The sequence below is a fragment of the Anabrus simplex genome, chromosome 8 (genome assembly GCF_040414725.1).
Source record: "Anabrus simplex isolate iqAnaSimp1 chromosome 8, ASM4041472v1, whole genome shotgun sequence".
NCBI lineage: Eukaryota > Metazoa > Arthropoda > Insecta > Orthoptera > Tettigoniidae > Anabrus > Anabrus simplex.
This window is the reverse complement of record NC_090272.1, coordinates 140530365-140553617: the sequence shown is the minus strand read 5'-3', so window position 1 is coordinate 140553617 and position 23253 is coordinate 140530365. Positions and strand designations below refer to the sequence as shown.

At 38.5% G+C, this 23253-nt stretch overlaps 1 protein-coding gene across 1 annotated transcript in view; it reads right to left on the bottom strand.

The window, feature by feature from the left end:
* bchs (WD repeat and FYVE domain containing 3 bchs) overlaps positions 1 to 23253 on the bottom strand; it is a 478767-nt gene that overhangs the window by 263136 nt on the left and 192378 nt on the right. The window contains exons 22-23 of the mRNA XM_067152491.2: positions 9225 to 9361; positions 5887 to 6070 (exon numbers count right to left, since the gene is read on the bottom strand). Of these exons, the coding sequence (XP_067008592.2) occupies positions 5887 to 6070; positions 9225 to 9361 (321 nt within the window). The remainder of the gene's footprint in view (positions 1 to 5886; positions 6071 to 9224; positions 9362 to 23253) is intronic.

Here is a 23253-nt window from a genome sequence, read left to right as displayed (position 1 = left end):
GAGTTTAAATATTACTCCAATTTTTGTTGAAAATGAAATGCATCCACAAAGAGAAAAAAAAAAAAAATTCAAAATTTTAAGGGGAAAAATTGAGGTTGTGGCCATTATGGAGTGGCATCCATTACATGAATAAATATGGTATTTAGGCCTAAAAGTCATGTACAGTATTCAATGTTTACCGTTATGTGGGCCTAAAATTCTTGTGTTCACCACACAAAATGGGAAGTTCTTGCATACTGGACTCCCCAACCCTGCGTTTTTGTGGCTATAACAATGGAAAAAAATGGGGTCTAATATGTGAATCAATATGGTAACCAAATTTATTCCTTTATTCTCTTTTAAGTCTTCGAGTTATCTCTACAGATTAAAGGGAGCATTCTGAAATATATTTTTTCTCAATTTCTTCTTAGAAACGTAATTAAAATGTATGTCTCATTCCTCCTCAAAGTAGGTCACCAAGTTTCAGGCTCCCATAAAAGTAGTTTTCATTCCATACTACAACCTCAACAGAATGGATGTAGAAAACTGTTTTTCCCTCTTCCCATACAAGTCATTGTGTTTATCCTATTATGTGTTCCCTTCAATGATTCTCTCTTTCTATATATGGCAGAATTTTCCCTGTTACATTTCATGCACAAAATAACAAGACATAGTACAAATATGGCAGAGAAAGGTATGTGATTGAGTGTGCTAACATGCTGTATTTCCAATCTAGAAAGTGAAGATTAATGGCCAAGAGGATTTGTTGCGCTGACTGCGTCACCTTGTAATCTGCAGGCCTTCGGGCCAAGCAATGGTTTGTTGATAGGCCAAGGCCCTCCACGGCTTTAGCATGGTGGTGCGTTGTTTTTCATGTTGTACGTGGCAACAACAAATCTAGAGTGTGCTTTTATTTATTCTGAATAACCCATGTGTTAACTTAAGTAATGACAAGGAACAAGCATACGACTTCATGTGAAAACCTAAGAAACCTAAGAAGTTTGTCCTTATAGTTAAAGTAACATTAAAGGTACACTCTGGTATAATAATTTTATTTCTAACCTTAACCTGTTCGGTGGGCGATGCGGCGAGATCCGCGGCTACAAGTCGCTTGCTAGGTGGGGAACGCGGATATATCCGCCGATTCAAATTACATTTCTTTTCTCAGTTTCCTGCCTGCTGAGGTTTATTTTCTTTTCAGCAGCGTATTCTGGATGAGTCTGCCCTCTGATGTGAATTTTTTCAACTATGTTCTCCCAATACCAATGTGTCATCCATGAGTTGCAACATAAAGAACGCAGCTGAGTTCGGGCAAGAACAACCTAAGGCCTAATAGCTCCGCGCTGAAGCTTTAGCTCATCGCCTAATCGTCCTTTGGATGTAATAATATTGCTCTAGAAGGGATTTCTATAGATTATGACACTGAACAGACCTCTCTGATGATATTTTAGAACTGTGACCTGATTTATTATCCTCAGTCTTGAGTTCTTCCTTCACGACTGGAGTGTGTGTTTATCGCGAGTTACACATTTCATTTCATCGTACACATCCGTAATACAGTCACATTTCATGATTTCCGTCCAAACTGCTGAGACCAGGGTTCAATTCGATCCTTTTTCTTACATTTTTTCCACTAAAATATCTATAACGAATTACAGCCCCCCACTGTTAGAGGAAGATGATTTACGGGTCATGATAAACGAAATGTTGGAATTTAGTGGGGAGAATTGTGATATTAGTGAAGTAAGTTCTGCCGAAGGGGAATTCGTAAGTGACAGGAAATTACCTGGAATAAGTACTGCAGGCTCGAATATACGGGGTTTGGGCGTAGCTGATGCGAATGTTCAGCAGTCGCAAAAGAGACAACACGTGTTCGATTCCAGTTCAAGTAGCGATCATGACAGTGACAGTTGTGACGACAATACTGATTACAATCCAACCATTGCAAGTTCTTCGTCAACTTATATGAAAATGGACAAAGAAATTCCCGCTTTGATCCAAATTTCTACCGTGATGTAAAGAGAGAGTTTTTCGGGAAAACAAAAATCAACAAAGTATTTTAATTATTTTTTTTATGACGAGATATGCCAGAACATAGCTGAACAGACAGCAGATGCCAAGCAGGAAATCGCACATAAAACCCAGTTTAGTAAGACGAAAGGAAGAAATCGAGATCAAGACCGTGTCTTCTTATGGCCATACTGTTGCCGCAGGGGAGTGTACAGAAACCTAAATTTGGACACTATTTCTCCCAATCGCTTGTTCACTACGCCTATTCTCTATGAGCTGATGGCACAGAAGAAATTTTTTTTCGCCAGATTGAGTGGCCTGGCCAGCCTCCTGACCCGAACTTGGCAGATTCGACTCTGGCTCAGACCGGTGGTATTTGAAGGTGCTCAAATACGTCGGCATTTTGTCAGGAGATTTACTGGCATGCAAAAGAACTCCTGCGGGACTAAATTCCGGCACATCAGTGTCTCCGAAAGCCATAAAAGTAGTTAGTGAGACGTGAAAATATTATTATTATTATTATTATTATTATTAGATTTCCTCCACAGCTTTTTACATATCTCTGACAATGAGATGAACAATGCACAACTTCCTCCCAAAATATACGAGATAAATCCAGTATTTGACCACATGTTAGCAAAATTTTCGGAAGCTTATACCCCTGATGGCAAAAAGTCAATTGATGAGAACCTCTTGCTATGGAAAGGGTGGGTAGGGTGGAAAGTTTACAAAACAAGAAAACGATCGCGTTTCGGAATGGAATTATATAAATTATGCGAAGGCGAGACGGTTATATAACATGACCTGCTTCTGCGTGTATCATAATGAACAGCTGTAAAAGACATAACACTGGGAAGACTGTAAATACTGTAAATATTACCTGTATTGTAGTTTAATATAGTCCGTTTATGTCACTTATGAATTGTAAGGAGGCTATATAAACTTGATCCCTCGAAAGCGCTAACCAACATAACAGAAAATTTAGTGAGTATTATAATTTATTCCATTGTACTTCTTTTAAGTACATGTAAACTTTGTAAATCTACAATTTACATATACAGAAACATTTATCTACAAGTAGAGATTGATAGTAAACTGCCTAAAATATTCAGGTGAAAGTTACTGTACAAACAAAAACCAGAGCTTTGCTATTAGGAAGAAGCAATCTCGATATCACAGTGTGAAAGCACTTAGTACGTTTTTGCACAAAGTATTGAAAAATTAAAATAAACGAATTTTTTCAAAAATTAAATACATTATATTCAAGTAAATATTTCTCTTTTGGCCCTTCAATAGTTCATTTTAGTCTAAGATTGTTTTTAATCAAGTAATTAAATATTTTCTTCAATCAGGGAAATAGCTCCCCACCTGAGAGTGAGCTAGTGTGTACCGAGCTCCCCGCTTAAGGGGTTAAAAAGCCACCAGTTTTTTAATAAAATTTAAACAAAAAGCGTCCCCTCTATGCAATACGTGTATTGATAACAAATACATTTACAGTAGAACCTTGATAATTCGAAATCGGTTCATTCAAAATGCTGCCTAATTCGAAGAATCTCTCGTTTCTCGAAACACGAGGTACAGTTTTGCATGTTATTTAAATTGTTTAATTCGAAATACGGATAATTCGTAATTCGAAGAACGTCAGTCCAATTATCGAAATTCTGACTTTTAATTCGAAATAATCTTTCTTGTTTTAAAAAAAATATTATTTTACAGCGTAATTTAAATAAAAAATTCTCCGCTTCACAATAGAACACGTCTTCTGGAACGTGCAGGGGAATCTTTCCGAACTTTGACTTTGGTGTGCCTACAGCATGCTTCAGAGTTGTCACGTTCTAGTGAAATCGTAGTTCTTTTGTATCCTTGTAGTTACTGATTATTACCGAGCTCATTATTACCTATCTGTGTCGGTGCGACATAAAGCAACTAGCAGAGAAGAGAGCTACTCATTACATGTTGCCATTGATGTTTTCACGGCCTGTACTTATAGACATGATACTGTATAGGCGTCATCATGACACAGAGCACAGTTTTCTGTGAAACGTAAATAATTTCACCTTATTTTCTTGACACGGCATAAGTCCAAAAGCCTATACATTACTCATTATACGTTAAGTTTTAGTGTGCGATTACAAAGTTTGAAGTTATTATATTTTATTTATACTGTGCTTTAGTTTTATTGTTACGGTATTTTCGTTTAGGGCACGTGTGTTCCTATTTTGCATTGCGAGATGGCTAAACGCCAGTATTCTTACAAGACACTGAGCCAGAAGATAAAAATTATAAGGAAGGTCGACAAAGGACAAGTGACAGTTGCCTGGGACACTATTCCTTCATCGATAATCAAGAACTGCTTCGTTAAGTGTGATTTTGGTTTGTTAAATGAAGTAGAAGAAGGAGAAGACGACAGTGAAGATGAATGGCAAAAGTCCGATGTCGGTATAAATTTCGCCGAATACATCACCGTAGACCATGCGGAGATTACTTCAGACGAGCGGGATCCCGCCATGATGATCAGCTGTGATCACGTGACGCCAGAGGTAGCTGCAGCTACAGCTGATGTTGAACACGACGAAGATACGGTGCAGGCGGTAACTACTCCGTCGAAAAATGATGTACTTGCCGCTCTAGCCGTGTTGAAATCTATGATAAGTGCAACTGATGCTGACGACGCTACAATTAACACTATGGCCCATATGGAGCAGTTCATAGCTAGTATTTATAAAAATAAATAAAAAAGATGAAGCAACCTCTCAAACACTCTTTCTTTAAAGGCATTAAGCCTAAAGTGTGACCCCCCCCCCCCCAAAAAAAAACCTATTGGACCATTAATCATTTGCAAACTTTTCAGGTACTGTACGAGGTTATTTATTATTCTTGATATTTGTGTTAAATATATGTCTGGGTTTTAAAAGTTTGTTTTGTTGATGTCATGTGTTTCCAACTGGAGACAATCTTGTTGGCTCCCCTGTGCATGTGCTTTATACTGTACTTATATTGCGTCGTGCGTATATAGTAGATTAGCGTACTCTTCACCTTTGAATCATGTTTAGATTTTCCCCGGTGAGAAGTTACATTTGACACTGTATGGCGTTATCCAAGAGCATTATTTAAATCAATGCACTTTGTTGGATACATTTCGGAAATATATTTTTTTCCACGGCATTTGAAAGGTCTAACTGTGAATCAAGGTGATTCCATGCATTAAAGAATCTTAGAATATTTTATGATGCAGCAAGGGTTGGCATTTCTGAATTTCAAGTTGGCAGTGGTTAATTCAAAATCACGTAATTCTAAGTCCGATTTTAGTGTCCCAACGACTTTGAATTAACAAGGTTTTACTGTATATAACGGAATAGTATGTATAAGATGACTTAAAAAAAAAAAAACTATTTGCTTTCCATTGCACTGCACAGATTGGTCTTATGGCAACGACAGGATAGGTAAGCGCTGGGAGAGGGAAGGAAATGGCTGTGGCCTTAATTAAGGTACAGCTGATTTGCCTGATGTGACAATGAGAAACCATGGAAAATCATATTTGGGGCTGCCGACAGTGGGGTTCAAAATCCTCTACCTCTTGACTGCAAGCTCACAGCTGTGCGCTCCTAATCGTCAAGGCAAACTTGCTCAATATACATATACAGGGTATATAACATGGTTGAATGAGTACAAAGAGCACGTTATTGAATTAATATTTAATATATTAAGTTATTAAGTAAGGTTCTTTTCCTTTCAGTTCCTGTAAAATTTGACCATAATCTTTTGTCAATTATATGTTCCCGGTTTCTTTTGCATTATTAATAAACCCTGAGTAGCAAGCATCAGCCACTGAAGGCCTATTAATGGAACTTTTAATCTTTAAAATTACGGAAGAAGTAAGTTTTTTAAACCACATACCAAGTAACACAGAGCAGCCTCCCACGTTCTCCACCATCTTAGTAACTGGCCGTGGAGAGAACACTCGAACTCCCAAATAGCCAATTACAACTCCACCGAGTGAACGTGCAGGACCGCTGAGATGACCAGCTGAGTTGTGCAGAATGCGAATGGGGGTGGCATTCTCGTGTGAGGACATACCGAGCTGTCAAAGAGTGAAAGAAGTTAGCGAGGGGGTATGTGTTTGTTTCAAACCACAAGGACTGATATTCTTACAACAATTATCAGTTCTACTAATTTAAGCCACGGAGTCATGACTTTCCGTTACGAGAATTTGAAATGCATTGACAGTGATTTGAATCTGAGTAGCCTTGGTGAGATGCTATAGTATGCTTGGTTAGTTACAAGACCCTTTCCATCAAGTTTTTGAAGTATTTACTGAGTAGAGAAGGGATATTCACTTAAGATGTTAAATGCTTTGGAAATGACATTATATAAAATTTATAAAAGTCTAACGCATATCATCAATTCTAAGGAGCATGCTAAAAGAAAATCATGTGTCTGCAATGCATACTTAGGAAACTGTCTTAGGAGTTTAAATGCATGCAGATGCAGTGCAAAAAATAAATCATGGAAGGGCCCTGCATTATTGATGTATATTTGTAACCAGCAATGGCAATTATTGCAGTTTCTCACACACTCTTCTTCTTTCTCTACTGCTTTTCCCACACCCTGATGGGGTTGTAGATGTGAACTGTGTAGCATATGTGGACTTCGCCTTGTTTTATGGCCAAATGCCCTTCCTGATGCCAACCCTATGTGGGGGGATGTATTCACTATGAAGTTTTTCCGTAATGGTTGGTAGTGTGGTTTGTTGTGTATGTATGAAGAGGAAAGTGTTGAGACAAACACCCGGTCCTCTGAGTCTGAGGAATTAACTAGATATGGTTAAAATCCATGATTCAGCCAGGAAGCTGAAAAGAAGGCCTCAGCATTGAACATTCAGTCAAGGAGCCAGACACAGCTTATCACACACTACAAAGTGCAAATCAAGCAAGACCGATATGATCATGCGCAACTGTAATCATCAGAACTACCAATACATATTACTCACACAATAGCAGCTATGGTTCAGTGGCTAGTAGCCATCCTTCTCATGAAAATGTACAACTAAAATGTGAAACTAATCACAAAGTCAAAGCAGAGCAATCATAAAATCCAACGTGTAATATAGCACAGTGCATACATTAATTATATTATGCTGAACAGAAATCCACAAACCTCTCCAATGTCTCTTTCTCATCTTCTCTTTCCTTATACACTTGTCCAATTTTCTTCTCTTTCTTCATATATCTTTGCTCCTTTCAGCCATCGGTATCTCAATCTTCCTCTAGGTCTCTTATTTACTAGTTTTTCTGGGTATTCTTTCTTCATTCGTTCTCCTAATGCCACATACCATTATAATCTTGATTTATCTGTTCTTTCCTACTTCATTAATTCTTTCATTTGTTCATTTCATCACTCTCCCAATTTTGTACTCCAATATTGTACTACTTAAATGGGAACTATCAATGAGCTCATATTGAAACCTTCCTTGAAATTTTGTTAAAATCAGAAGTCCTATATGAAACTCACTTACCAAGAATTAGCTGAGAATTTTAACTGTAAGGTTCCAAAATTGAAACTGGAATCGTAAGAAACATAGTAGTATAAATGCATGGGATGTTAGAGTTATGTCTGGGCAACCCGAGTTACTGGTGGAGCACCTGGACAGATTAACTTAAATGTAAACAAAAGTGACCAGTGGTAAAAATAGCAATAATTTCTACAACAGAAACAGAATTAGCTATCAACAAATTACCTGCAAATATACAAGACGAAGTTAGATACAAAGCTAGAAAAAAACTAAATGACAATGTTACTTAGAGGAAAACCAATACTTCAGACAATAGCGATATTTCTTCAAAGCAAATTTCAAACCTCAAAAAGAAAACTGGAGATAAGGATCTCATCATTACAAAAGCTGACAAAGGTAATACCACCATAATAATGAAAAAAGTTGATTATGTCTCTAAAACTAAAACTTTTCTTTTCAGATAATTCTTTTAATATGGTCAAAAAGGACCCTACATCCAAAATTCTAACTTAAAATTGGCATCATAATATCGACGATAAACCGTTGAAAATCTGCCGGAATAGCTGTTACATGTGTCTCTAAAATACGGTGATCCATTGTGGAAATATTCCTGCTGTCTATAAAACTGTTACTTTCATTAAGCAACAGGTACAGTAGACGCGTTATTACTCTGCCACTGAGTAGCCGTGGACTTTCTAAAAATTCAAAGGTTGCATCCTTGCTATTCCAATTTGAATGACATTTCCTGCACAGCTGGGGCTCGGAAGTACATTATGATCGACCTTGCAATTAACTCAAGAAAGTAATGTTTTGATGCCATTCTGGAGATTTGAGAAAAGTTTTTATACAGGCTAATAGAATATTATGCCGGCCCCGTGGTGTAGGGGTAGCGTGCCTGCCTCTCACCCAGAGGCCCCGGGTTCGATTCCCGGCCAGGTCAGGGATTTTTACCTGGACCTGAGGGCTGGTTCGAGGTCCACTAAGCCTACGTGATTAGAATTGAGGAGCTATCTGACGGTGAGATAGCGGCCCCGGTCTACAAAGCCAAGAATAACGACCGAGAGGATTCGTCGTGCTGACCACACGACACCTCGTAATCTGCAGGCCTCCGGGCTGAGCAGCGGTCGCTTGGTAGGCCAAAGCCCTTCAAGGGCTGTAGTGCCATGGGGTTTGGTTTGGTTTTTTTAATAGAATATTATTCACTCTTAAATATTTCCCAAGAACCAGTGATGTTACACAGAAGCACTGTACAACCGGCTGCTGCAGCTAGTGATGTATAATAAAGACATTGTTGGTCAACAAGTTTTGTGCGTGCACGGTGGGGGTTCGAGAAGCCGCATGGTCACCTTGGTAGCTGCCAGTGGTGTTCACTCGTTCATTACGGACAGGTTGCGAATGCAAAACGACTGTTGATTTTTAACGTGAAATTTTGAGAAAACACGTCATCTAGCATTCAGAGAAATTCCGTAAATATTTGGAAAGAGTTTTGGTAGGCTTGTGAAGTATGCCCCGGGGGTTTGGAAAACAGAGACCCATATCAGAGCCATGTAGGAACTATACCATACAAGAAGTTCTGGAACGCTGGAATATGTCATCAGAAAATGCTATGAAGTTATCATAAGTAAATTAATCGCCCCATCAATACCTTTCATGTGTACAAAGACTATCTACATTAAAAGACAAGAGACTAAAAATAAAACATAAAGAGAAAAATCTCTAATACCTGCTTTGCAATAGCCTTGTTGTCAGCTCTGCTATAAACTTTTCTAATTTTAGCTAACGTGAGTTGAGACACAGCTTTTGCATTCAGTCCAAATACCACCTTCTCTTCTGCAACAAGAGCTTGTAAGGGCTCGATACCTATAATGAAAAAATAAATAGGCATTAGAACAAAGAATAAATAAATAAAAGAATTTTCACATTAGAAATAACATTTCTAGACATATGGTACAATGATATAATAACAGCTCATTATGCTCCACATAATGCAATGAAACAATAATTAATAACTCTTATCACGTATGTGTATCTGAATGATGAGGTGTGAGCAAGGATAAACAAGACTGGGGAGGTGTATGACCACCACATGCCCATATATATTGCACTGTGATCTGCCCGGTCATGCTATATGGATCAGACTATTCAGTAGTAACGAAGAGTGTAGAGCACCAACTCCACATCATGGAGATGTGACTGCTATGATGGAACATGGGAATCACATGGTTAGGCCATGTCTATGATGACACAACCAGGCAGAAAACTGGTATCATATCTATTTATAGAAAAATGAAAGAGAGATACCTCCAATGGTATGATCATGTCAGACATACTGCATATGAAAATGTCGCTGGTACAATATAAATCCTAAAGTCAATGGTCAATGCCGATGAGGATGACAGATGGATAAAATGAAGTCTGATCTAAAATGTGTCAACGTACACCCAGCCAATGTATTTGATAAATCAAAATGGCATTCTGCTGTCTGTAAAATGGGCTCTGCACCTGCACGAAAATGTAATTTGCTTACATTACAATGTAAGCACATGAAAGATTATAAAATACATAGAGACCACAGAAATATACAGAATGAATGCAGTCCAACCAGTACATGGTGCTGCATACCATGGAAATTTTAACATTAAGATACAATTGTATGAATGTGTACTAGTTCATATACTTGTTCATACTGAGTTTAAATATAGTTTGAGGTAAAAACCTAATTAAACTGCAGTTTGTATGCCTTTCAGAGCCTGATTATGATCATTGCTTCTCCAGTCCACATAAGGCAATGACACAATCAATAACTCTTTATCATGTATATATTTTTTAATTAATGAATTCATTTATTTATTCCAGAAGAGAATATTATTTACTAGTTCTTTGTTACCTTTCACAAAGAAGTCACTAGTATGAGAAATTTTAGGTTCATGAGATTTTTGTCAGATCTGTCAATGGTTAGCTTGAAAGTCTATAGAGAGAGGGTATGATTTAATGTAGATTACATGTACATAAGGAACTCTAGTATGATTGCTCTTTATTATGTTCATTTATTTTGAGGAGTCTAAAGTATTTGTCAACATCCTAATTTGTTTCTTGGACCCATTCCTCTAATTGGGAACATGCATCATTTTCAAAAATATTTTTTTTGAAAAGTACACCAATGAAATAGTACGTAAACGTGTTGCATTGTGGTATGTTGCCTTGTTTTCTACCATTAAAAAAATATTTAATAGTGCCTTTCCGCAAGGCGAGTGAAACGGCCTCTGACGTAAGCGGCGCGCTGTGACGTCACGATCCAGTACCGCATGGAGCTCTACCAGCCGTTGTGCATCAGCCGTTGCTAAAAGCCGATTGTTTATTATTCATGATCGCGAATAACTTCGAAATGACAGAAGAAAGGTTCAAAACAGCACAGTCAGATAATCTACCATGTGTAGATGTCATCATTCTTGAAAAATGTGACTTTTGTGACCGCAGAAATTCGCGAATAACAAGCAAGTTTGTAAGTGGCGTCTTTTATATACGTGCAATGTACTGTAACCCATAGTATTAGGATAACAACGAACCTGGATAGATATCACATCACTTTCAACATTTCCTTCTAGACTGATTCCCCTATTAAAGAATAACATTACATTTTCGGGCTTTCAGCATTAGTAAAGTAAGAAATCGGATTTCAGCACTAACATAAACATATAGGTAGCATTATAGTACTAGTCCGCTTCTGTGGTGTAGTGGTTAATGTGTGCCACTCCCGGAGGCCCGGTTTCGATTCCCGGCTCTGCCATGAAAGTTGAAAACAAATAGTACAAGAGCTGGAACGGGGTCTACTCAGCCTCGGGAGGTCAACTGTGTAGAAGGGTTTCGAATCCCACCTCAGCCATCCTCGAAGTGGTTTTTCGTATTTTCCTACTTCTCCTCCAGGCACCTAAGGCCACGCCCGTTTCCTTCCCTCTTCCTTGTCTATCCCTTCCGATCCTCCCATCCTCCAACAAGGCCCCTGTTGAGCATAACAGGTGAGGCCGCCTGGGCGAGGTAATGGCCCTCCTCACCAGTTTCATCACCATACTCAAAGTCTCACGTTCCAGGACACTGCCCTTGAGGTGGTAGAGGTGAAATCCCTCGCTGAGTCCGAGAGAAAACCAACCCTGAAGGATAAACTGATTAAGAAAGAAAGAAAGAAAGAAAGAAAGAAGGAAAGAAAGAAAGAAAGATCATAGTACTATAGGGCTATAATCTATCATTCCCAAAAAATATATATTTATGGTTGGGACAACTGGCCTACCCACTTCCGGGGCCCATGAAAGAGAATTAAATATCTTTATGGAGGGAAAAAGTTAAACATGATAAAGATAAATATGACTTCATCTAGTTTTCACAAGTCGGGCTGAGTGGTTCAGACTGTTGAGGTGCTGGCCTTCTGACCCCAACTTGGCAGGTTCGATCCTGGTTCAGTCCGGTGGTAGTTGAAGGTGCTCAAATACATCAGCCTCGTGTCGGTAGATTTACTGGCACGTAAAAGAACTCCTGCAGGACTAAATTCCTGCACATCGGCGTCTCCGAAAATTGTAGAAGTAGTTAGCGGGGCGTGAAGCCAATAACATTAATTACATTTGGCTTTTAACAAGCTGAGCATATCAGGAAAGAAAAGTGTCCTGGTGACATTTTAGTCGTTCAATACAGGAATGTCTTTGGGTGCTGTGACTTCTACTATTTTTTTTTGCTTTACGTCACACCGTCACATATAGGTCTTATGGCGACGATGGGACAGGAAAGGCCTAGGAATGGGAACAAAGCAGCTGTGGCCCTAGGTACAGCCTCAGTATTTGCCTGGTGTGAAAATGGGAAACCACGGAAAACCATCTTCAGGGCTGCCGGCAGTGGGGTTCAAAACTCACTATCTCCCGGATGCGAGCTCACAGCTGCGCGCTCCTAACCGCACGGCCCACTCGCGCGGTATTTTTACCCTTCGGTTTATTGACTTGGCTTGTATAACCTAAATCTTAGGCTAAGTTGGATAATATTTTAAACACCTACATCACTATTTTCACCTGTGTGCAGTTATGTTATTTATTTCATTAATATTATGATAATTATTATAATTGAGCATTGTTAACTTATGAGACCCCAACAGACAAGCATTGGTTTTGTGTAGAGTTATACATTTGTTAAATTCACGTTGTTTCCTTTCATGATGTACACGCCTATCCTTTGTTACATTATAGAGTATTTAGATATAGCCTAAATTTCTTTACCAATTAAGCTCTTCAATAAAGCATACATAACTGTCCCATGCCAAGATAGAATTAGAGCTGTCAAAATGGTTCATAACCCCTTTGATTTATTATCTTGACATGGATCACCCAAAACATAGGTTAGGTTTGGAGAATACTTTAATAATCAGCATTATTTAATGCACTGTTTATTACTTTCATATTCCAAGATGTAATTGAAGCATTTAAATAAAGCATCATACATTAAAATTTAAAGTTTTACCACTAGAACAGCTGACATGGAAAAGTGATTTGAAAATTCAAACAAATTCATCTTACGTTAAAATCTTCAAAAAAATAAACTGTAGACTTTTACGATATATCACCAGCATTTCTCCGGCTCGCCAAAATCCATTTCTCCCTAGTTTTAGCGTCTTTGGAACATTTATAAACAATTTGTTTGGTACGGTATGCGATGTGCTATTGCACATCGGAACTCTACACCATTTATAAGTTTTCTGCCTCACTGTCTGCGCAGGATTCATTTTAAGTCTAAAATATACCACTCAGATTATTATCCAATGTATAGACCTCGAATTTAACTATACCAGACACTAACGTAAAGTAGAAATACGCGAAGTGTATCCTGCTTCTCACAGCACACTATGTGTTATTTCGTCTGCTAATTCAGTCAACCTGTACGATGACGTCAGACCAATGAGATCGCGTACTTGCGTGACGTGACATTTTCGTAGATTTTTATCATGTTTGGAGTTATTATTTGTACATTCTGATCACATTTTTGAATTCTGCATGAAATTTTGAATCAGATTAGCATATTTTTAATTAAAACCCCGGATCATGCATGTTCCCTATTGGTGCTTAGCACTCACAGAATGGACCACCGTATCAAATTCAGGGGGCAACATTCATTTCTGTACTACTTTGGTATACAGATATATTTGAACCATGACTTTTTTTGTGAAGTGTTTCTTAAAAGGTTTCACTTTGCCCAAAATACGAGTAATGTATGCCTAATTATACAGTGGACACCCTCGTAACTGGCCTTGGGTTAACTAGCTGACCCTGTGAATAATGTATCTTCCAGTTTCCCACGATCATGAGTATTCACCTTGTCTCCAACCCTACCCTGCTCGCTGATAAGATGCAACTTGTTTTATACTGCTTACAGCTTACAATAGTAGATACCGTTTTTAATAATTTTGCTCTAAGCAGAAATAGTACTGTATTAAATTGACTGTACACTGCATGCTAGGAAAAAAAAAAAAAAAAAGGAGAGGAATGTTTTAACAATTCAGCAGGAACTTGGAGTGATAAATGTCTAGATATAGGTGAATCTGTGCAGTTATTATGTAATGAATTAGGAGACAAGGAAATACAACCTGTGACAATAAGGTTCGGTGAATAGTCCTGTGCTATCAACAAAGATGAACAATGCACGACAGTGACCTTACTGTCCTTCGAAATAGTACCCTCCCATAACTATGCACTGCTGAGATCGGCGATACATGTCCTGGAAACTTTGCAAGAAGGCTTCCTTTGGGATGGTGTTCAAAAGCCTCATCACATTTCATTTGATGTCAGGAACATCGTCAAATCTCTTTCCTTTCAAAGCGAGTTTGATGCGTGACTTTTCGGCTCTGACCTTTTTCCGACAAGGCGATCCCGGAGAACGCCATTTCATGCTTTGCCGTTTCATTTCAGGGTCGTACCTGAGACACTAGGTTTCATCCTCAGTGACAATACAGTTCAAGAAATTTGGTGTCGCATCCGCTGTTTCGACAAAATCCTGTGAAGCCTCTAAACGTGCCTGCTTCTGATCGTCAGTCAAGTGATGTGGCACAAGACGAGAACACATTTTCCTCTTCCCTAACTTCTGGGTAAAAATTTGTCGCACAAATTCACAGTTAATCAGCAGTTCATCCGCTATCATGCGCTCAGTTAATCACCGATTGTTCGTGATTAATGCGTTCACCTTCTCAATGTTTTCGTCACTGACGGCGGCCGCCGGTCTTCCGCTATGGGGGTTGTCAGAAACACTTTCCCAGCCTCCTCGAAAATGGGCGAACCACTCGTACACACACTTCAAGGACAGTGCTTGATCTTCATAAACATGTACCAGCATCGCATGCGTTTCTTTCGGTGTCTTCCCAAGCTTAAAACAAAACTGTACATTGATCTTTTGGTTGTTCATGTTCCTGTTCGCAGTTCAGAACCAAAACATTAAACACGCACTGTGTCAAAAAGGTCTTAAAAGGCGCACACATGATGCTCAACTGAACAACGTTGTGAGCAGGTGGTCAAAACCTGCTGCTACGCAGGTGCAGCATTGTGTGTCACCGGTGTTGCCGGATCAACCGTTCTGACTTCATTCACTGAACTTTATTGTCACAGATTGTATGTACCTTGCTTATTAGAGAAGAGGACAATATGGAGATTATTGTCCGCTATAGGCATTATGTTTATGAGGAAATGGGATGATGTTACTTTTAAAACAAAATAAAAATTAGAAATACTCATTGGGCAAAAAAAGACCATTATAATTTCTTTAAATAAATTCAGTTCTATGAAATAAGTTCATTTTATTTGGTATTATAGTTTATAATAGATTAATGAAGAAATCTACATTTTTTCATAAGTTTACTTTAGTGAAGAAGTGATTGTGTTGTGAAGTGAAAAATGCATATGTTTGACCATGATTTCATATGATTGCAGACAATAGGGAGGACAGTAGAATTCAAGCCAGTTAAATGAAACCCTACCTAAGAAGTATGACAGGAAAGACAAGGAAAGACTGATTGAGAAACGTGAGAAAGGAGATTGGAATGGAAAACCTAAATGACAGAATTGATAGGAGTAAACTAAGATGGTTTGGACATGTAAAGAGGATGGAGGAGAAAAGAATACCAAAACAGATGATGGAGATGAAGTTCAAGGGAAAGAGAGTGAGAGGAGGGCCTAGAACAACTTGGATCAATTCAATAAAGAGGAATGCAACAAGAAGAAACTTGGACTGGAACAAAATGATGGAAGAGAAATGGTGGAAGGAGAGAGGAACGTGGAGAAGTGCTATAAATACCCCGACATGACAGAAGCTGGAGAAGGAGAAAGGAAGAGGAGGAGAACAGACAATCATGTTAGTATGTATGTACTGTACTGGGGCTCAACCTTAATTAAGGTTGTTTAACATGAAAAAATAACTTAATTATAAATTGAATCTTTATAATTTTTATAATTTAATTATTTTTTCATGTTAAATAATTTGTAATACTGTAAATTACTGTATTTAAACAACCTTCATTAAGGTTGAGTCCAAGACATTGCCTTTTGTGAAAATGGGAAACCACGAAAAACCAACTTCAGGACTGCCAATGGTGGGATTTGAACCCATAATCATTCCAAATGCAAGCCAACCTTAGAGGTTATTATTTTTTCCTTGCTTTTTGATATGCTCTAATTATTAAAATGGATAATAGCGGCTTTACTAAAGTAAAACATCTTGTATAGTAATGGTATTTCTCAGCATATATTCTACAAAATCTACAAAAATCTTACCACTGAGTTCTGGAGTCCATGAACAGTAAAACCTCATTAATTCAAAGTCATGGGGATGCAAAAATTGGACCTCAAATAATATGATTCTGAATTAACCAATACCAACTTGTAATTCAAAAATGCCAACCCTTGCTGCATCATAATATTCTAAGACCCATTAATGCATGCAATCACCATGATTCACTGTTTAAACCTTTCAAATGCCATGGAGAAATCTATTTCTGAAATATATCCAAATAGGTGCATTTAATCAAATAATGCAGTCGGATAACTCACTGGCAAATATAACCTCACACCAGGAAAAACCTGTTCAAAGATGAGGAGAAATCTATGCACGATGCAATACAAGTACAGTAATCCAATAAATAAAGCACTTGCACAAGGGACGCAACAACACTATCCAATTGGAAACATGGTGCAACAAAAACAGGAAAACAAACTTTAAAAATGCCAACATATATTTTTTAAAAATTGTACAGTACCTAAAAGAAACGCAAATGTTTCATAGTCCAGTAGTTTTCTTTTTTCTTTTTTGCCACATATTAAGCTTACTGCCTTTATAAAAGAGAATGTATGAGAGGTTGCCTCATCATTTTTCTTTCTTGTAAACTTGCAACGAACTGATCCATATGGTCCATACCTCAATTGTTGCTTGTCAGCATCACTTGGACTAATCAAAGTGTCCAAAATGGCTAGAGCGGCAAGTACATAATTTTTCGACACAGTAGTTGTCACCTGCACTGTCTCTTCATCTTGTTCAGCATCAGCTGCAGCTGAAACTCCGTCTGGTGTCATGTGATCACAGCTGAGCGACATGGTGGAATCCTGCTCCTCTGAAGGAATCCTGCTCCTCTGAAGGAGTCTCCACATTGTTGAAGGTGATGTATTCAGCGAAAGTTGTACTGACAGATTGTTGCAGGAACTCCTCCTATTCATCTTCGTCATCATCATCTTCTTCTTCTTTCTCTTCATTTACGGAATCAAAACCACACTTAACGATGCAGTCTGTTATTGTTGATGAAGGAACAATATCCCAGGCAATTGTCACACTCCATATAGCATCCAACATGTTCCATTTGCATATTTCTCCTGCTGGAAGATTTCTAGCGACTCCACAGAGAAGGAAACTCACCAACTGCTTTCTGTAGGCACATTTCAGAAATGAAAGGATACCTTAATCTAGGGGCTGTAAGTAGCTCATAGTGTTAGCCGACAGAAAATTATGTTTGTGTGCAGCACACTGATCCAACAAGAGAAGTCTCTTTCTGTCCTGGCATGCCATTTTGCACTCAAGGCACTACAGCCACTCCTCAAAAAGTTTGCCTGTCATCCAGGTATTTTTAGATACCTTTTATAGTAGAAATCCGCTATAGCGAGTATGGCACAAAACGAGAACCCCGTTGTAACGGCAAGTTTTGTCTGTCCCTTCAAAAGTCCTATATTAAAGTGTGCATTAACCTTTGGTTACAGCGAGAGCCCTATCGTTGACACATCCATTATAACGAGTGATTAAACGCGCGTAATTTTTTCCGTTACCGATATTTATGCATCCTAGCAATTATGTTGCATATGATCGATCACCTTCGGTATCGTTTCCTCTCTATGTCCACTAGCGAGCTCCCTCGTCGACATTCAAAAGCAATGTCAGAGTCGATTAGTAATACCCGTCGACTGCTGTTCCGTAAAGAAAATTCAAAATGAAAGAGAACATGTTCTCTTAATAAGTGCGTAAATAACGCGTCCAATAACAGTTCTTAACTCGTAAAAAAAAAAAAAGCTGAATAAATGATCTCTTCATTTTAATGCTAAATACTGCAATTAAGTAAGAATGGGATACACTCAAGGTATGGCACAGTGATCATTGATTTCAGAGGTTAGTTTATGTTTTCTTGCGTCTGGTTAAATTACGGAAAAGCTATTATCATGTAAATTTATAGCGAGAATGTTATCATTTCTCTACCAGCACTGGAAGTATGTTTTCATCATACGTATAGTATGGTTAAGTTAGGATAGGCGACGCTGTTTGAATAAGAAAACTGAAACGTTTGCCACAAAATGTGATCGATCATCTTTGGTACGGTATAGTTTTCTCACTATGTGCATTAGCAAGCTCTCTCGTCGACATTCGAAGGCGATGATGGAGTCTATTAGTAATACCCATCGACTGTTGTTCTCTATAGCAAATTTGAAACGAAAGAGGATAATACGTTTTCGTAATAAATGCGCAGATAACATGGCCAATAGCAGTTGTTAATTCTTAAGAATAAAGGCTGAAGTAAACGATCTCTTAATTTTAATGTTATATACTGAAATTAAGTAAGAATGTGATACACCTCAAGATACTGCAGAGTAAATCACTGATTTCAGAGGATGGTTAATATTTTCTCGCATCTAGTTAAATTTCGGAAATGCTATTTATTTCCATGTAAATTTTTAGCGAGGAGGTTATTTCTCTACATGCGTTCGATATGTTTTCATGATACATATACGGTTAGGTTAGCCAATGCCGTTTGAAGAAGAAAACTGAAATGTTTTCAGAGAAGCCTCTGGAGTGATACCGTATTTCTCCGAATCCAAACAGACGTTTTTTTCTCAGTACCTCGTGAAAAATCAAGGCTCGTCTTGCATTCATGGCCAAACAGTAAAAATACTTCCACCTTATCAATACAAAATCAAGTAATGTGGGTTACATTATGAAAGAAACATTTATTGGAACTAGTTTTGACCTAATTTTTTAAGGTCATCATCAGCCAAATTGCGAGTTGCACAATGTATCTGATAGTTCATAGAAATTATAAAAAAGTCATGAATACACAGTGGTTTGACACTATAAATGTGAAGAAGTCAAAATTGTTGTAAAAGTTTTGAATAATGCATAAATTGATGCACTTAGCTGTTGAAGGAAGAATTCATGAATAATAATTTTGGCATTGAAGATTCTTGAGGTTTGATATCACTCCTTATGAAGTTCTGATAGTTGCACTGGAATGTGTTGGATGTATTGCAGATAAGGTCTCATTGGTGATCAAAGCTTCAGATTATGTTTAAAAATGCATACATCAATGCACATAGTTGTCATTTAAGGATAACGAAGATTCTTGAGAATTATGTATCACACGATGCAGAGTTTTAAAAGCTGTAAATCATCAACAGTAAGAGTAGTGCTGTGAAAACAATCCATGCACAAGCTGCTTCTTTTCACCCGCGTGCGCGCACAAGACTCGCTGACAAACGACCACTTTTATTATACATTGCTGGCTGCGGCAACCGGTTCTACAGTGCCTCTGAGTAATGTCACTGGATTTCGGGAAATAGTGAAGAGAGAATGACGTTCTATTAGCCCCTACAAATCTGCATAGTGGCATCAAAACATGCGAGCCTTCAAATTCTTTGAAAGGCCACGGCTCAGTGGCAGAGTTATAATGCGTCTACTGTACCTAACGCTTAGTAAAATTAAGTTTTATATACAGCAGGGATATTTTTGTGATGGATTGTCATATTGTAAATATACGTGGAATAGGTATTGCTGGCAAATTTTAAATGGGTTCTTGTCGATATTATGATGCCAAGTTTCAGTTAATGTTTTATTAAACACTTGGAAATGTAGAATAATTGTGCAGTCGCAAGAAATACGGCATAGGCCTAACGAAAGCCAATATTCGGCGTTAGCGTGAAGACAGAGATAGCTAAAAAATGCTTACTGTACAAAAAATGCATTCAGTGGCCCGCAACAAGTACGCTTTAAAGAAGTCAAAGATTGAAATTGTGAGGTATGCGCTCGAAAAACAAAATGGCGGAATGGCCATACCACGGCGCAGTAAAGTTGTTCATTGACCTTCAACAGCCGCAATTAGGCTTATACATCGCTAGCCGCTGAAGTTGGCCAAACCCGGCAAGCAAGATATGAGTGTAGCGGCCGGTTATAGCCGACGCTGAGTAAAAGTAACAGTTTTATAGACAGCAAGAATATTTTCCTGGTGGATCGTCGTACTGTAGAGACGCATGGAGTAGATATTGCCGGCAAATTTTCATATGATGCCAATTTTAAGTTAATGGTTATTAAACACGCGGAAATAAAGAAAAATTATGCAGCTGCAAAAAATACAGCACAACTGAAGCCAGTGTTCGGCGTTGGCGTGAAGACAAAGATAGTCTAAAAGAAAGGCATTCATATAATTTTACGAAGTACTTTTTAAGCCTGATTTAAATTTTTTGAAGCAAAGAGTGGAGGTCGTATTGCATTCAAGGTCTCTTGGATGAAAATAAACACACACTTTCACGTAGTATCAGATTTCGGAAAGTAACAAATAAGTAAGCCATAGTGTGGATATCATCCACGAAAACTCAAGTTTTGAACAAACTGATTGCCGTTTCATACCGATTTTAATCTGCATGGGTTTTTTCCGACTTTTACAAAAAATCTGATATAATGACAGTCCGCTATAGTGAGTAAATTTTTCACTATTATGAATTCTCGCTATAGCGGACTTCTACTGTACTTGCGCGGTAGCCTACGCAGTGGCCTCCATGGGTTCAATGGATGCAGAGTGGGTCCCAGCCCATAAGTGGCCACGGCTGGTCCATGGTCCAACAACTCTGCACTCTGACCGGCCAACCGAACAGGGGAGGGGTGGCCACGGCTCTACCGTGGCTCTAAACCTCTGCATTTGAGACACAGGACAGGGCTGGACCTCACAGCTGGCCCCAACCGTCGGCTGTTCTGAGAATGGTTTTCCGTGGTTTTCCATTCTCCTGCACTAAGGCGAATGCAGGGACAGTTCCTAGTATAGGCCACGGCTGCCAACCCCCTCACCTTCTCAGTGCATCTCCTTCACCATAACAAATCTTCCGGCCTGAGAGATGGCGTTACTGTCTAAGAGGCCCACCTCCCATTTCAGGGGAGGAATGAAAACGTTTCAGCAGTAGTAGTAGTAGCCTCCATGGGGTCGGTGGATGCAGAGTGGGTCTCAGCCCACAAGTGGCCACGGCTGGTCCTTGGTCCAACAGCTGTACATTCCGACTCGCCAAACGACCAGAGGAGGGGTGGCCACAGCTCTACCGTGGCTCTACGCCTCTGCATTCGGGAGACAGGACAGGGATGGACCTCACGTCTGGCCCCAACCGTCGGCTGTCCTGAGAATGGTTTTCCGTGGTTTTCTATTCTCCTGCACTAAGGCGAATGCAGAGACAGTTCCTAGTATAGGCCACAGCCGCCAACCCCCTCACCTTCTCGGAGCATCTCCTTCACCATAACAAATCTCCCGGCCTGAGAGACAGTGTCACCGTCTAAGAGGCCCGCCTCCCCCTTCAAAAGATGATTGAAAACATTTTAGTAGTAATAGTAGCCTCCACAGTATGCACTCGCCATGCATCTTGGTAGGTGTGCTAGTTATCAACTGATGAGCCCAAATTGGCACACTGGGGCGAAATCCTGGCAACCAAGAATGAGTTAGCTGGAAAAAGTCTCTGCTTCCGTCACACTGCAACACAGGACAGTGACTATCCTTGTACGATCTCTCACCATGGCACTTCTCTCCTTAGAAATAATAAGTTATTTGTGCTTGGCATTAAAAAACAATGCAGTTTCATCAGCACTGAAAATACTGTTCAGTGCTTATGAACTGATGATATGAGGCAATCTTTCTTGCCAACTGTCAACATCACCAGTGTTTGCAGATTCTGCTTCTCCATACACTGCCTGCTACGTGATATTGTGACGTTCCTTAAAATGCTGAAACCACCCATTTGAACACTGAAATTCCAGTCCCATCTTTAACGTAAGTTTATTCGCATTCCCCTTAATAACCTCACCATCAATAAGGATATTGTTCGCTCGAACATACCGAAACTTACTTGTAACATACCGGAACCACCCTATCACTTCCAAATCAGACCGGGTAGTTCCTTGAATGTGCATTCACTTTGCAGTATTTGAACTCTGAATTTCTTGGGCTTCTATGCTCCCAGATTTTTTTTTTTTTTTTAAGTTGAAAGAATGGACACAGGAATTCCAAATTCTTTAGGTGCTTCAGTTTTGGTTTTTATCCTTTATCCTTATAATTTTCATCTTCCTGTTCAGTGTCTTGGAAGAATACTGATGTTTAGCCATATCACAACCCAAAAATTAACATGTGCACCCTAAACTACAGAAAAATACAGTATGAATAAAATACCGTATTTCCCAGCATAATCGTCGCACTTTTTATACCAAAATTTTCGAAAAAAATAGTAGGGTGCGACCATTATATGAAGAATTTTTAATACCAGTATTTGTATTACTCAAAAAATTTATTTATAACTAAATTATATTTGATACAAATTTATGATGCACGTAATACTCGCGTTTATACATCAAAATAATTAAAATAGTCTAAAACAAAATTCATAATTACTTGCAACAATTCGGCAAACATTTTTTCAACCTGAAAATAAAAATGAACGTATTAAGTTAATTGTCGTTAATTCGAGTATTAAAGTTAAAATATTACACTTGCAAAAAATTATCGCTTTGTTGTGAAAGATCACAAATGAAAAAAAAAAAAGGTTCCACCTGATCGATACTTTCCTTTTTTATTATTTAGCCTTCGGCTAAATTTTTTGTCATTAAAACTTACAGTACATGTTAGCATGCTTAGCAATCATCATCAGCTGTTTTACATAATACTTAGGTGAAAAATAGCATAAAACAATTCCATAATTAAGATTAAAAAGATTATGTACTCCAAACTATCCAACTTAACGAAACCGGAATAATTCGACCAACAATGAACATAATCTTCTCCACCGGACAGTAACGAGACACAAACAAGAAAGGTCTAGCAAAAGAAGGAACATTATACAACCAAGACAAGTTTGCAAGAGCATCATGCTAAAAACCGTCGAATTTAATAAATAACCAGTGCAAGTGACATAAAATGAAACCAAAGACTTTTTAATTTAAAAAATAGTTTTTTTTAATTTGTA